At 42.9% G+C, this 12,772-nt stretch overlaps 1 protein-coding gene across 1 annotated transcript in view; it reads right to left on the reverse strand.

The window, feature by feature from the left end:
- Positions 1–12,153, reverse strand: part of TGFB1 (transforming growth factor beta 1) — a 63,280-nt gene extending 51,127 nt beyond the window's left edge. Inside the window, exon 1 of the mRNA XM_073598670.1 lies at positions 11,275–12,153. Coding sequence (XP_073454771.1) covers positions 11,275–11,593 — 319 coding nt within the window. The 5' untranslated portion in view covers positions 11,594–12,153. The remainder of the gene's footprint in view (positions 1–11,274) is intronic.
- Between the last annotated feature and the right edge of the window lie 619 nt (positions 12,154–12,772).

Raw genomic sequence — 12,772 nt, forward strand, 5'->3', positions numbered from 1 at the left:
TGTGATCCAACACCAGTCTTACCAAACTGACTCACCAGGTCAAATGGCTGGTAAGATTATAAACCAGCAACTGTGCCTTTTTTCCAATCAATGCTTAGATCCAAGGTGCTGTTTGCAATGCACAAAGTCCTCTCCAAATCTTGTGCCATGATACACAAATATATGTAAAAAGGAAGAAGGAGGTTCCAAAAGTGTAATAACGCTTTTTAAAGGATTTATTAAAACAATAATATTAAATTCCACTCACATTTTAAAAGTGTCAGACCTGACACTAGGGATTATATGCATTTATGTATTCCAAATCGCCTCTGGACGCTAAAGTTTGAATGTGAGCAGCGAGTATGATCGTGGAGAGCGTGTCGATGTCAGCATCCTTGCTCCCCCCACGCGTTTTGTCATAAGATGTTTTCCCAGGTAACGGTTACTGCGGCAGGACGTTGCAAAAGACAATAGTCCATCCAGTTCAACCTGTGAAGGTGTATGTGTATTAGTGTCTATAATGATTTCCCATATTCCTGTATGTTGTGTCCTTTTAGATATACGTCTAAGAGTCTTTTAAGAATATCCATACTCCCCGCAGTCACCATCAATTGGGGAAGAGAGTTCCACATCCTTATAGCCCTAACAGTGAAGAACCCCCTACGCAGTTTAAGGTTAAACCGCTTCTCCTCCAGTCTCAATGTGTTCCCCCATGTCCTTATACACTCCCTCTAGCATTACACAGACACATTTGGGTGCCCCAAAGAGAGTGGTAATGTAGCGCGCTAGTGGGTGTGGCCAAATTGCCCTTGCTGAAATCATCACCTTTCAGTGAAGCCAAACAGCCGCCTACAGCGGCCACAGATTTGTGTATGACTATCTTGGTTACTTGGGGAACCACAGCCTGGTCCGGGTTATATGTCCGGGTCTCAGGTGGACTGAAACCCTGACAGATGATTCAAAACCCGAACTGTCAGGCTGAATCCTGGACAGGTGGCACACCCTAAGTGTCTGGTGCCCATGAATCTACTTTGCACTGCACCTACTATGCCTTACGACCCACTCTATGTGGAGGGAGGTCAACAACTCATGGCTCTGGAGGTTCTCATTGGACTGAAGGAGGCCTGGGTCCTTGCTACATATATTACAGATGCAGCAGTCTGCTACTCAAAATAGGGTGGCTGACCAGGAAGTCTACCCTAGTTGCTTGTATAACAACTGGAAGAGCACCCTAGCACTTTGACGGCTAGGGAGGCCATTTGGTTGAGACCCTGGGCTGCGTATTGCTTCCTAGAAACAAAAGTGGGGAAGAATGGAGGGGGTTCGAGAAAAATGCCCGTATAAACAGGCTGTGGAAACTGTATACCCTGAACAAGATAAAGGTCAACCTGCTCCTACATACTGTGGGCAATATCCAGCCCATGTACTGGGTGAGTCTAATGGGAATGGTTTAATAATTATCAACCAGCTGCTGCACCCGCATGGACTCTGAGGTGAGTGGCAGGGTCTGCATCCCTTTAGACATGATTTCCTATTGGGAGTTTCTTGCAAAAAATGACATTTTAGTAGCAGTGGATGCCAAAAATCTGACTTGTGTCTTAGAGCAGACTTCTGGGAAAATCAGTGAGCCAGTCATACAAGGGCATGCCCAGACTCTTAAGGTAAGACCTAGAAGGCACGCTTCACAGGTTTCTGGACAGCATGTTGTACAGAGCCTTGGATGAAGGTATCAGGCGCTTAGGGTTACTTTGGGAGATTCCTCAATGCTCCTTCTCCAGACCATTTCTCTCCCACGGAGCTGCCAAGTCCACCACAACAGCGGATGGGCAGCTACAATGCTTACAGACACCTCAGATTCAAGAGGGATTGCAGGTTTTCTACCCAATCCTGTTTGAAGTTCACAGGGGAGGTTGGTTAGTGTCCAGTTGCAGATCGGAAGAGGTCGAACCCTTTTGGACCCTCTTTGAGATCTTTAAGACAGAGTCTATTAAACAGTATAACCACATGGCTGGAGGCTGTTGCTGGATCGTCAGGATGCCTATCCTATCCTCACACCTTAGAGGGAAAGCAAAGCCAACTTTCTCCATCCCAAGGGTTAGTGTACCTGGGGGTGCTCTGCTAGTTCCTCTGGTTTACTTCTATCAGAGGAAGTGGTGACAGTTGGGAACAGATTTCTGAGGACGGATACTTCCGCTTGTTTGATGGCTTCTCAGAGCCTTAGTCATTTGGGCACAACGTCATCATGCGCATAGATGATTCCCAGGGTGCATGGGCACCTGCGCAAATTTCAACTAAAATTCTTAGTGGAAGGGAGGAGACAGGATCAAACACAGTTAAAAAGTGTTATTCAGTATGAGTAGCAGTCCGCGGTGATGGAAAGACCTTCGAGGAAGTCTCGGTCCGTTTGGACCTGTAGACTGGAAAATTGCTACGAATCATGTCTGCAAGACAGCCGGGAAGGTGCACTGCGAGGGACTTTCGGTCAAGGCAAGCAGATTCCCTGCCAAGGAGGGTAATCTTGAACGCGCTGGGGGTTCAAACAGCCCTTTTATCACTTTGGCCTTACTACACAGAATCAAGGAGGATCAATCTCCTTGCAGTTTAGCAACGGGGCAGCAGTTGCCTATAATCAGCTCAAGGGTAAAACTCGTAGTAATTTGCTATTGAGAGAGGTGAAACCTATAACGCCTGAGGTGGAAGATCACCAGCAAAATTCCGGAAGCAGTTTACCTTCCAGGGGATTTTTTTTTTTGAACAAGTACAAGCTTCCCAGAGCACGAGTGGGTCTACGTCCCAGGTCTTCTCTGAACTGATCCACAGGTGGGGCCTACCACAGACAGACCTCCTCCTTTCCCACAGTAATGTCAAACTTTGGTCTGACTTTGTTTCTGTACCCCAAGATGCAGGGGGCAGATGCTCTGGTCTCTCCCTGGGACTGCAATATAATCTATATATTTTTCCCCAACATTTCCCGTAAATGAGATTCCTCTTGAGGCCGTCAAGGGAGAACATAGTTGTCATAGCCAGTCCTCCATATTGACCAGGAGGCCCTCAGTTTTCCCTGGCCATTCATCCAGGATACAGAAGACATTTCCCCTCTAAAACATATGCAGACAGGGACTGCAAGCGGGGGGCACTAAAGGGGGAGGATGTGCAACTCCGTTGCTCCAGTTTCACTCCAGAGTGATCACTACTTTGTTGTGTGCGAGAATACATTCTACTTGCAGCATCTAGGCCTAATTGTGGAACAAGTTTGCTTTTTCTTGGTAGGGCGAGATATTGATCCTACTGCACTTCCAGTGTCAGCTGTTCTATACTTCCTCTAGGCCTTAGCCTATTCTCACATAGCTCACGAGTGTGGGCTATATTGGCAATAACACATTTAAGTGGGCCAAGAATCCTTCAGTTTGCACAACTTTTGAGGGCAGTTGTGAGGAGTCGGTCACAGGAAGAAAGATCTATTAGAGTTGCTATATATATTCCTTTCTTTCCAGAAAGATTAGAGTTGGGTCCTGTAGATCATCCTGCATCAAATGTAGCAACAGACTGCTATTTAACAGACAGCTGGACATTGCCTAACTTTCCAGAACATCACACAGGAAAGTCACATGTACTGTTCATTTTCAGAACTTTAAAGTAGTATCTCTCCACAATTGTCCCTTTCAGGTCATCTAAATAAACCTTTTGTCATTCCAGCTGGGAATCATCAAGGGAAAGAGGTTACTGCCTGGATAGCAGTCTTGGACTAGGGGTCACAAGCCTCCGTCAGTGGCGGCGGAACACTCTACCAGGGGGGTGGAAACCTCATAGGCAGCACATTCAAGAGAATCTATGATGCCCATCTGTATAGGGGTATCATGGTCGCTCCAACATTCCTACTCAAACTTAATGGAATAGACCCGGGGGCCTTGTCATCAGGGGGCTTTGTAGGAAGGACTATTCAGCCCTCTGTCAAATCCTAATTAGAAGATTGGTTTGACAAGTAGATCCCACCCTATCAGCTAGTTATTTATCACTAGTATGCTGCCATGTTGGTGTCAGGAAAACGGAAAATTGTATCAAATACTTACCGTAATTTTCCTTTCCTGACGCCAAACCATGGCAGAATATGAGTCCACTCATGTGTGTTCCGGTATGTGGCTTGTTACAAAGAATGGGGTGGTGGCTAACCATGCTTTCATTTATGGAATTCACTGGTCCTGAGGGAGTGGTCAAGAGGCGGAGCTCTATCACTAGTATGCTGCCATGGTTTGGCGTCAGGAAAGGAAAATTACGGTTAGTATTTGATACTGATTTTATAGTGATTTTCCCCCTTCACCAAATACTTTACGCTTGGCCCAGCTTTGACTACTAAAGTCGACTTTCAATCTTTAGCAAATTGAGCGACTTTTGTGGGCCCCTTCCTTTCCACTTTTTCTTTTTTTTTCCCTTCATTCTTCTTGCCTGTACATAGCCTCTCTTCACTACTCTATCATCATTTTCTTTTTTACTCCAGATTCAATTACTCGCCAATAATTGAATGCAAGGCACGATTCCTGTGCCTATTTGTACTAGTTTATAAGTAACATCATGTGACTAACATACACTGATAATTTCCCTAACATGGTGGTGGTTCCTCTACTGTTTTTCACAATTTCAATTTCTCACAGCCAATTTGATTGTGTTTTTTTCTTTTTGAATTTGTTCTTAACTCATGTCAAATGGGTCTAGACATGTGCAGAATGGAAAAAATGTGTCTTACTTTTCCATTTTTTCAGGTTCGGCAGTGCAGCGGTCATCGTGATTGACGATTGATCTATACTGTCTTTATTCACTTTTACACTTTTTTTGGTGAATGGGTAGTTGTATTATGTACCCCATACTCATTCACATGGGGGGGCCAGGATCTGGGGGCCTCCAGATTCCCATAAATCCCCCCCACCCGCAGACCCCCACAATCACTGACCAGGATTGTGGTAAAGAGGCTCTTGTCTCCATCAACATGTGGACAAGATGCTTTGGGGCGGGTGTTGAGGGCATTTGGCCTGGTATGGTTCAGGAGGGGGTGAAGGCGCTCACTTGCCCCCCTTTCCTGGCCTGCCGGGCTGCATGCTCAGGTAAGGGTTTGATATGGATTTTGGGGGACCCCAGACTCAAAGGACCTGGTATGGATTTCTTCTGAATTTTTCATTGGCAGCATTCTTTTGCTTACATTTCAGCTGCCAGTGGGAAAGCCCACTGACAGCTGATGAGTCATCGGTTGTTAAGGACGTGGCAGCTGGCTTCCGGGCCCGCTCCTTAACAACCAGCTATTCCTCACACAGAATTTGAATCCTTCCGAAAATTTGGAATTCGTTAGAAAACGAAACGAAATTTAACAAGTTTCAACCTAATTTGTTACTATTTTGTTCGTAGATTTAACATTGTTAGGCACATTACACGCTTTGTGCCTGTTTTGTATGAAAATTGCCTGTTGTTATCAAAAATTTTTTTTTATACCAAAAAATTACGTTATAGCAAACTTATGGTTTGCCCATGCACAGTTTACTTAACTGCTGTCTTCTCCAGCCTCAAATTCTACCCTTCCTTTCACTTTCTTGTGTCTGTATCACCATAGAGTAAAGAGAGGAAGTTATCTTCAAGTTCCCAAGTTGGCTATACACCAGTAGAATTTCGTTTGAAATGTTTTATTTTTGGAACCTTTGATTTGGGGTCACATTAGCATTCGTTTTCGACTGTATTGAGGAGAAAATTCAAAGGAGCAGGTTGGAATTTTTTTTCAAACAAAATTCCAACTGTGAATGTGATTTTCACTTGGGAAAAAATTGAATATGTGTGTTCTAGGCACAAAGGAGCCCTGTTTAATATGGGGGTCTATTGAAGTAACAGGACTAAACAAAATTTTTTAGGGTTTTCTGATGGAGTTAGTTGACTCAATGATGGCAAGATCGAATGCTCTGCTGCACATTTTTTTTAAATTTCTGTACAAACAAAATTCTACAGGTTTATAGCCAGCTTAAAGCAGAAATAAAACCACCAATTTAACAGTTGCAAAAAACAGTTATATTCCTGGCATGCCTCGATTGCTAACTGTCACATTTGCTTGTGTTCTCAACCAAACTGTCAAACCATCAATTGACTGGTGTCATTACTTATCACATTTTCAGCACAATGGCAGCTGCGGATGAAACAGAGGCCAAGATGGCAGCTTCCTTGGCTGAAAAGGAGTTCCCCCCCAAAATAATTAAAAGTCAGCAGCTCTAACTGTAGCTCCAGACTTTTAGCCCAGGTTCAGACTGCTGCAGGAGCTGAACTTGTACGATTCCATACTTGCATATCAGTCCAACTTCAGGGGGGGAGGGGGGTGATTTCAGAGACAGCTGTGTGGGTTTCTGCACAGATGTCTATTGAAATTGCACCCGAAGTTGCCAAAAGTAGTACAGAAACTACTTTAGGGAATGGGTGCCGCGCCACAAAGTCAGCGTCGCACTGTTTGGGATGGTGCCATTGCCGGCAATAGCCGCTAATTTGGCATGCAATTTGACATGTCAAATCGCATGCCAAATCGCGTCAATGTGAACCTGGGCTTACCATCAGGGCACTTACCTGTCCAGGCATCCAGCAATGTCCTCACCCAAGTCAATTCTTGAACCAACTCTCGGGTGCTTTCGCCACCATCTTGGCTAAAGAAAACCCTCAGTGGAGCCTTGCAGCTTCACAGCTGGTTTCCTACTGCGCATGTACGAATTGCGCTGTATTTTGTTAATGGGACGGCTGCGGGGGAAAGGAGGGGGGGGACTTCTGGCTTACTTCTCCATAGCAAACTGAGCCGGAAGTGGGATTGGGTTCCTCTCAAAGCCAGGTACCTGCTCCCCCCCCCCAAAGGTGCCAAATGTGGCAGCGGAGAGAGGAGGGCAGACAAGCGGAGCTTCCCCTTTTGGGTGGAGCTCCACTTTAAGTCATGACTTGGAGCCTACACAGAGCTTTCTCCTCGGCCCCATGTAACAGCTCTGGATATCTGATTGACCAATCATCGCATACAAATGCCGTTACATAGAGGGGAAGGGGAGCCAGTCACAGGCTTCCTCATAGTTGGAAATGCTGGGTATTTCCCTTTACTTCAATGAGTGAACAGACTAGAAGGGGAGTAAGGGATGATAATAATGTCTTTGGGAAGGGTTATAATAAATCGACTTCATTATTGATTTCATTACCTTGTATGGGCAAAACACACGTTCACTTTACGTTTAACATTACAAGAATAGCTTAAAATATGCACTGAATAAAATACACTATAGTTTCTCTTTAGAATAAGCAAACAGAAACAGAAAATAGATAAAACACAGCTGGAGAATAAAGGAAGAGCAGGAAGAGTGACCGGTGACATGCAAGGGGATATTAAAAGCTTTGACAAAAGAGGAAGGGGAGCAGGACAGATGGATAAGGAAATGGTAACCAAAAATACAGGAAGAGATGCAATGTGGTCACAATATGGTTCCTTTTACCCTTTCATTGCCTCAGCAGTGCTGCTACAACTGGATGTAAGTTAGTATTGAAATGTTTTTCATTATAGCCAGACAGCACTCCTTACTTTAATTAGTTTTCCTCTGACTTCTCATGTATGCTAGATTTACTTTCCCCATTCATAAACCAACAACAGAACCGCACATGCACAACATTCAGTTTTACACAAATATCGCAAAAATAATGTACAAAAACCACTAATGTAAAGCAGCTTAGGGCTCTTTCACATGGGTGGCAATCTCCACCGCCTTCTGAGAAGTGATCCCCCACTTTTTGGAACGTGGTAGAGCAGTGGCTTTTAGGCGTTCAAGAGGTGATCCTTTTTTCAGTCCCAAGGAGGATATTGTATTGAAATACACGCCACAAACCGTGCATCTGGCTCGCGGTTGCAGAGCAGTCCCATTCATTCCAGTGGTTGAGTTTGACGGGCGTTGGTGCCTATCCAACTCGTCAAGCTGAGGTAGATTTGCCGTGGCCACGGTATGTGTACCAACCCCTCCAACTACCGTGTTAGGCTTTAGGTGGGCAGTTGGGAGCTGGCAAAAATGAGGATCAACCACCTGGTCTAACTGCCCCCTTGCCACCCATGTGAAAAAGGCATAAGGGTGATCATCAGAGTAATGATAAAGCGCACTTGGAGTGTGTGAAATGCGCCTACCAGCTGTCTGTCAACACTTTGGGATGTTCTGAATAAAAGAATTTTGATCAAGTACAGAGTGCAGCCATTTCTTCTTTTGATTATATGCGTAGCGAGCCGAGGTGGGCACCTGTCCAGATCATCAGGCTTTCAAAACCTCACCTGGAGCAGCGAGTCTTCTTGTTAGGGTGATCATCAGAGCCAGATTTTATCACTGAAGCCTTTAGGCACAGCCTTTGCCACCAAATGCAAAACCCCTCTAGGAGCACTGCCTTTGCATGGAACATTTTCTTGTTTTACTGTTTCTAACAGTAAAAAATGTGTAGCTGATATTACACAAAGAAAAGCTGCCTCTTAGTCTCTGCCGCCTATAGGCATAAGCCTACTGTATCTAATACAGACCCAAATCTGTTGTCCAGGGAGGTTGAGAATTCTGTTCATCTTCCTTTAGACTGAACATTGCTTGGACTCTTGGGATGGATTTACTAAAACTGGAGAGTGCAACATCTGGTGCAGCTCTGCATAGAAACCAATCAGCTTCCAGGTTTTTTGTCAATGCTTAATTGAAGAAGCTGAAATTAGAAGCTGATTGGCTACCATGCACAGCTGCACCAGATTTTGCATTCTTCAGTGTTAGTAAATCAATCCCATTGTAACTTTCCTCCCTGACCAAGCTGTTAATCCAAGGATTTCCAATTGGTTATACAGATTTTCCAAAAAACTGAAAAATAGGTGACTTCAAAATTGAGCATTTCCAAAACTCCTTAATAGGCATTATCAATATTGCGTTCAGGAAATGCTGGAATCAGTCACATTCCTTGAGAACATGTGGCTGTGAATGGCTATTTAGAGCTGCCAACACTTTAAAATAATTTCTAGGGACATTTAGCTTCTGATTTAGTTTTTCTTTTCAAGCACTGTGTGCCAATGGATCATAGAGCACTTTAAAATACATTTCATAAATAGAATACAAATTCTGCTTGCACAAGGTATATCCTGCTAAATAAAATATTTTTAGTGAACAGGAATGCAAAGTGTGCACTAATACATAATAAGAATATCAGTTTATAGTCCATGTCATACCAGTGATCCTGTTGTTGGTGGCAACTTGTCAGTAACAGGATCACCAAAAGACCATACAGTACACTCACCTGCTGCTACGGCGTCACTCTCTAGTTGGCTGAACCAAAGAGCTGATGCTTTGTTGCAGTCCCTTCAGTGGCAAGTGAGATTTTGCAATATTTTGGACAGAGAGGGAGAAACGTAATAAGTGCACATAAGTGATCTTTTTGTTGCCATCAGTAACAAGCCCATTAGTGTGACATGGCCCTTAGCCAGATAAAAACAGTGGGGTTGATTTACTAAAATTGGAGAGTGCAAAATCTGGTGCAGCTCTATATGGAAACCAATCAGCTTCCATTTTTTTCAGCTGATGTGAACAAGCTGAAGTTAGAAGCTGATTGGCTACCATACACAACTGCACCAGATTTTTCACTCTCCAGTTTTAGTAAATCAACCCCAATGCTCAAGCTGGCCATACGCACAAAAATTGAACAGTTTCTCCAGCTGCGGCTATTGTATCCTGAAATCCGGCACCGGCACTGCCAGCTGTCAAAATACCAAACAGTGGCTGCATCTGATTGGATATAGGCACTATTCAGGTGACAGTTTTCCACCCAACTCCCAACTGCCTTCTGTTTTCTAATTGAAGGTTGTCAGATGCCAACAGGGCCACCCACAGAGCGAATTTTGCCTAAAAATCACTCCATGTATAGCCAGCTATATGTCACAGGGAGCCCTGGTAACCAGGATAATTTCCGGGAATAAACCTTTACAATCTAGTACAATCCCAGAAATTGTTGACAGTTAGCAAAATGCATATCAAAAATTAATAGTTCAGTGCAGTTAAATGCAAAAATCCTGATTTCTGATTTTTTTGCTATAGATAAGCATCATTGTTCTTTTCACTGTCTTATCACGGATCATTTCATGGCTGATATGTGAAAGGAGTTCTAAAGCAAAAATATTCGTGTTGGCTAAAGCGACCAATGAACTTTCAATTTTGCATTCCAGTTTTGAAAATGAAACAAGGGATGTGATTGGTTGTTAAATAAAACAAGACTTTTTTTTTTCCTAAATCACACTTATAATGCATCTGTGATACTATTGTACCATTAATGCTAGATATAGGCATATGGGTCACTGAGCAAATCCTACATTTTAAAGATTGTAGAATTTTGCCAATACACTTAACTTATAAAAATGTGTTTGGCTGCTTTGGCATGTACGAGAATGCTCAAACATACAGCTTAATCCAAAAAGGATAAACTGCGGGGTTTATTTACTAAAACCAGAGAGTACAAAATCTGGTGCAGCTGTGCATAGAAACCAATCAAGAAATCAATCCAGGATTTTTCATCAAAGCTTAATTGAACAAGCTGAAGTTAAAAGCTAATTGGCCACCATGCACAGCACCCAATTTTGCACTCACCGATTTTTATAAATAAACCCCTGTATGTTATATTCTAGCATCACCATCTTTTTACTAAAAAGGTAGTAGAGTCTCGTGTCCTGCAACCAGCAGATGTAGTGTCAGAATCAGTACAGAAAGGAAGTATGCTTCCAATGAAAACAATTAAAGAAAAAGTGTAATTAAACAAAATTAGCTAATTAATTGGACCACTGAAGAGCAGTGATGATGTACAAAGTGTAGCCACCCACATCAACCAATCTGACTGTATTTTCATTGGTTTAGAACGGCCAAAACGAAAAAAAAAAAGTTTGCCGGTTGGATGCTCTAGACTGTTAAACACGATACTCTACTCTTTACTCTATGAAAGTCTTTATTTGCTCTCAGCGTTGTGTTTCTGTGGACGTTTCTAAGAACTGCTGCCCATGCACTTCTATTAAATAGTTAGAACCTTTCGAGTTTAATTGGGATAAAGTGTTCAGAACAGCAATATCTCCATCCTCCCCTCATTTCTCTTCTCATTTTCTCTGTCGTTTTCTACTTTTTGTGTTGGTGATTTTTAATTTAATCAGCATACATTTCCCCTAACAAGCCTGTTATGTACTCTATAGAAATAAAATACAAAAAAAAAACAAAACATAATGAACACCCAAAAATATATTTAAGGAGGTTACGGTTATCTTACCAGTCGTGATAATCTCAATCTTTTCAACCTGTTTGGAGTAATATTCCTCCACGACAGGCTTTTCCTTCTTTATTTTTTCTTTTATCATGTCCACTGTGCTATTGTAAACAGACAGGACCTCTGTGGGAACTGTGATCTCCTCACTCTGTACTTCTGGAGGTTCAGTGAGCTTCAGTTTACTAAGAATTTGCCCTCTAATGGCTTCGATCCTCCTCCTCTTCACCTGTTCCATGTCCACTGCCTTGCACGTAGACATTGACATAGCCACATGGAGAAGGTCCACTATCAAAACCAATGACCACATCCATTGGAGCCCCATGGTCTAAATTTTACGACACGGCAAATAGAAGAACCTTCTTGACTTTCAGGCTTTAAGGGTTTCCTTGTTACCTGCCTTGTCCCTCCAATTTTTTCCCCCACTTGGCCGACTTAAATCAAGACTTGTTTTGAGCTCATCATCTAAATACTTTCAGAGCATCCACTTCCATGTGGAACAGTCCAGTCTCAAAGCTTGGATGATGTACAGCTTGGCCAAAGCATAACTTCACAAAAAAGAGAGGCAAAGTTTTTACTTGAGACTAGTAAACAGCATCCCACCTGGGTGAGGATGTAGAAGAACTTTAAGCTGCTTTGGTGATGTCTGACACTCCTTAAAGTGTGTGCCAATGCCAGTGCCTTGAATGTAGTTTGCTCCCACTCTCTTCTATGTAATTTGACGGCCTTGTCTCTCAGCTTGCTAGAACATGCTTCTACCGGCCCCCTGTTTCTCTCTCTCTCTCTCTTCTTCCTCCTGTGTGCTGTAACAGGCTGAGTTTTTTTTTAATGCTTTTTCTGTAACTTCAAGCTCCACCCAGGATATGATGGTATGATTTTAAGTTTGACACACACAGACACAGAGTAGTTTAAGGAACTGTTGCTCGGTCCTGGGGGTGGTGAGGGCGCACAGTGAAACCTGATAATGTTTTATTAGAAAACAGCCGCAGCAGAATGTACTAACACATGGAATATCTCACATGACCACTGCATGCTACGTTACACAGAGGACTATCATGTAACAATGTGGACCAGATCATGAAAGGAAAAAAAAAAATGTGCAGTTCCTTAAAATTGTCTGTGTGCCAAACTTCAAAGGAAACTTTTGTTAGACGAAATGTTTGTATGAATGGTGCTGGCATAATAAGGAGACTGCATGTTCTGTCACACACCCTGCAAAGCAATGTTATAAAAATTTGGACTTTGGTTTCTAAAGGTTGTTTCCTTCCAGCCTTTTGTACTTTATTACTGGTCAATGAGGCCCCCCATCATAGCTATCGATCAATTTAAGAATAAAAAATCCATAGTGCGACTTAGGTTGCTGAAGCACGAATATACATAAAATAACTCTCCCGGTAGAGATGTGCATGACGGAAACATTTGTTTATTTTATTTTTGGATTAATTTGTTAAAGTCGCAGCAAACTCTATAATAAGGCTTACCTGTAAGTACTGTGAATATCTCC

The sequence above is a fragment of the Aquarana catesbeiana genome, linkage group LG09, assembly GCF_042186555.1.
Source record: "Aquarana catesbeiana isolate 2022-GZ linkage group LG09, ASM4218655v1, whole genome shotgun sequence".
NCBI lineage: Eukaryota > Metazoa > Chordata > Amphibia > Anura > Ranidae > Aquarana > Aquarana catesbeiana.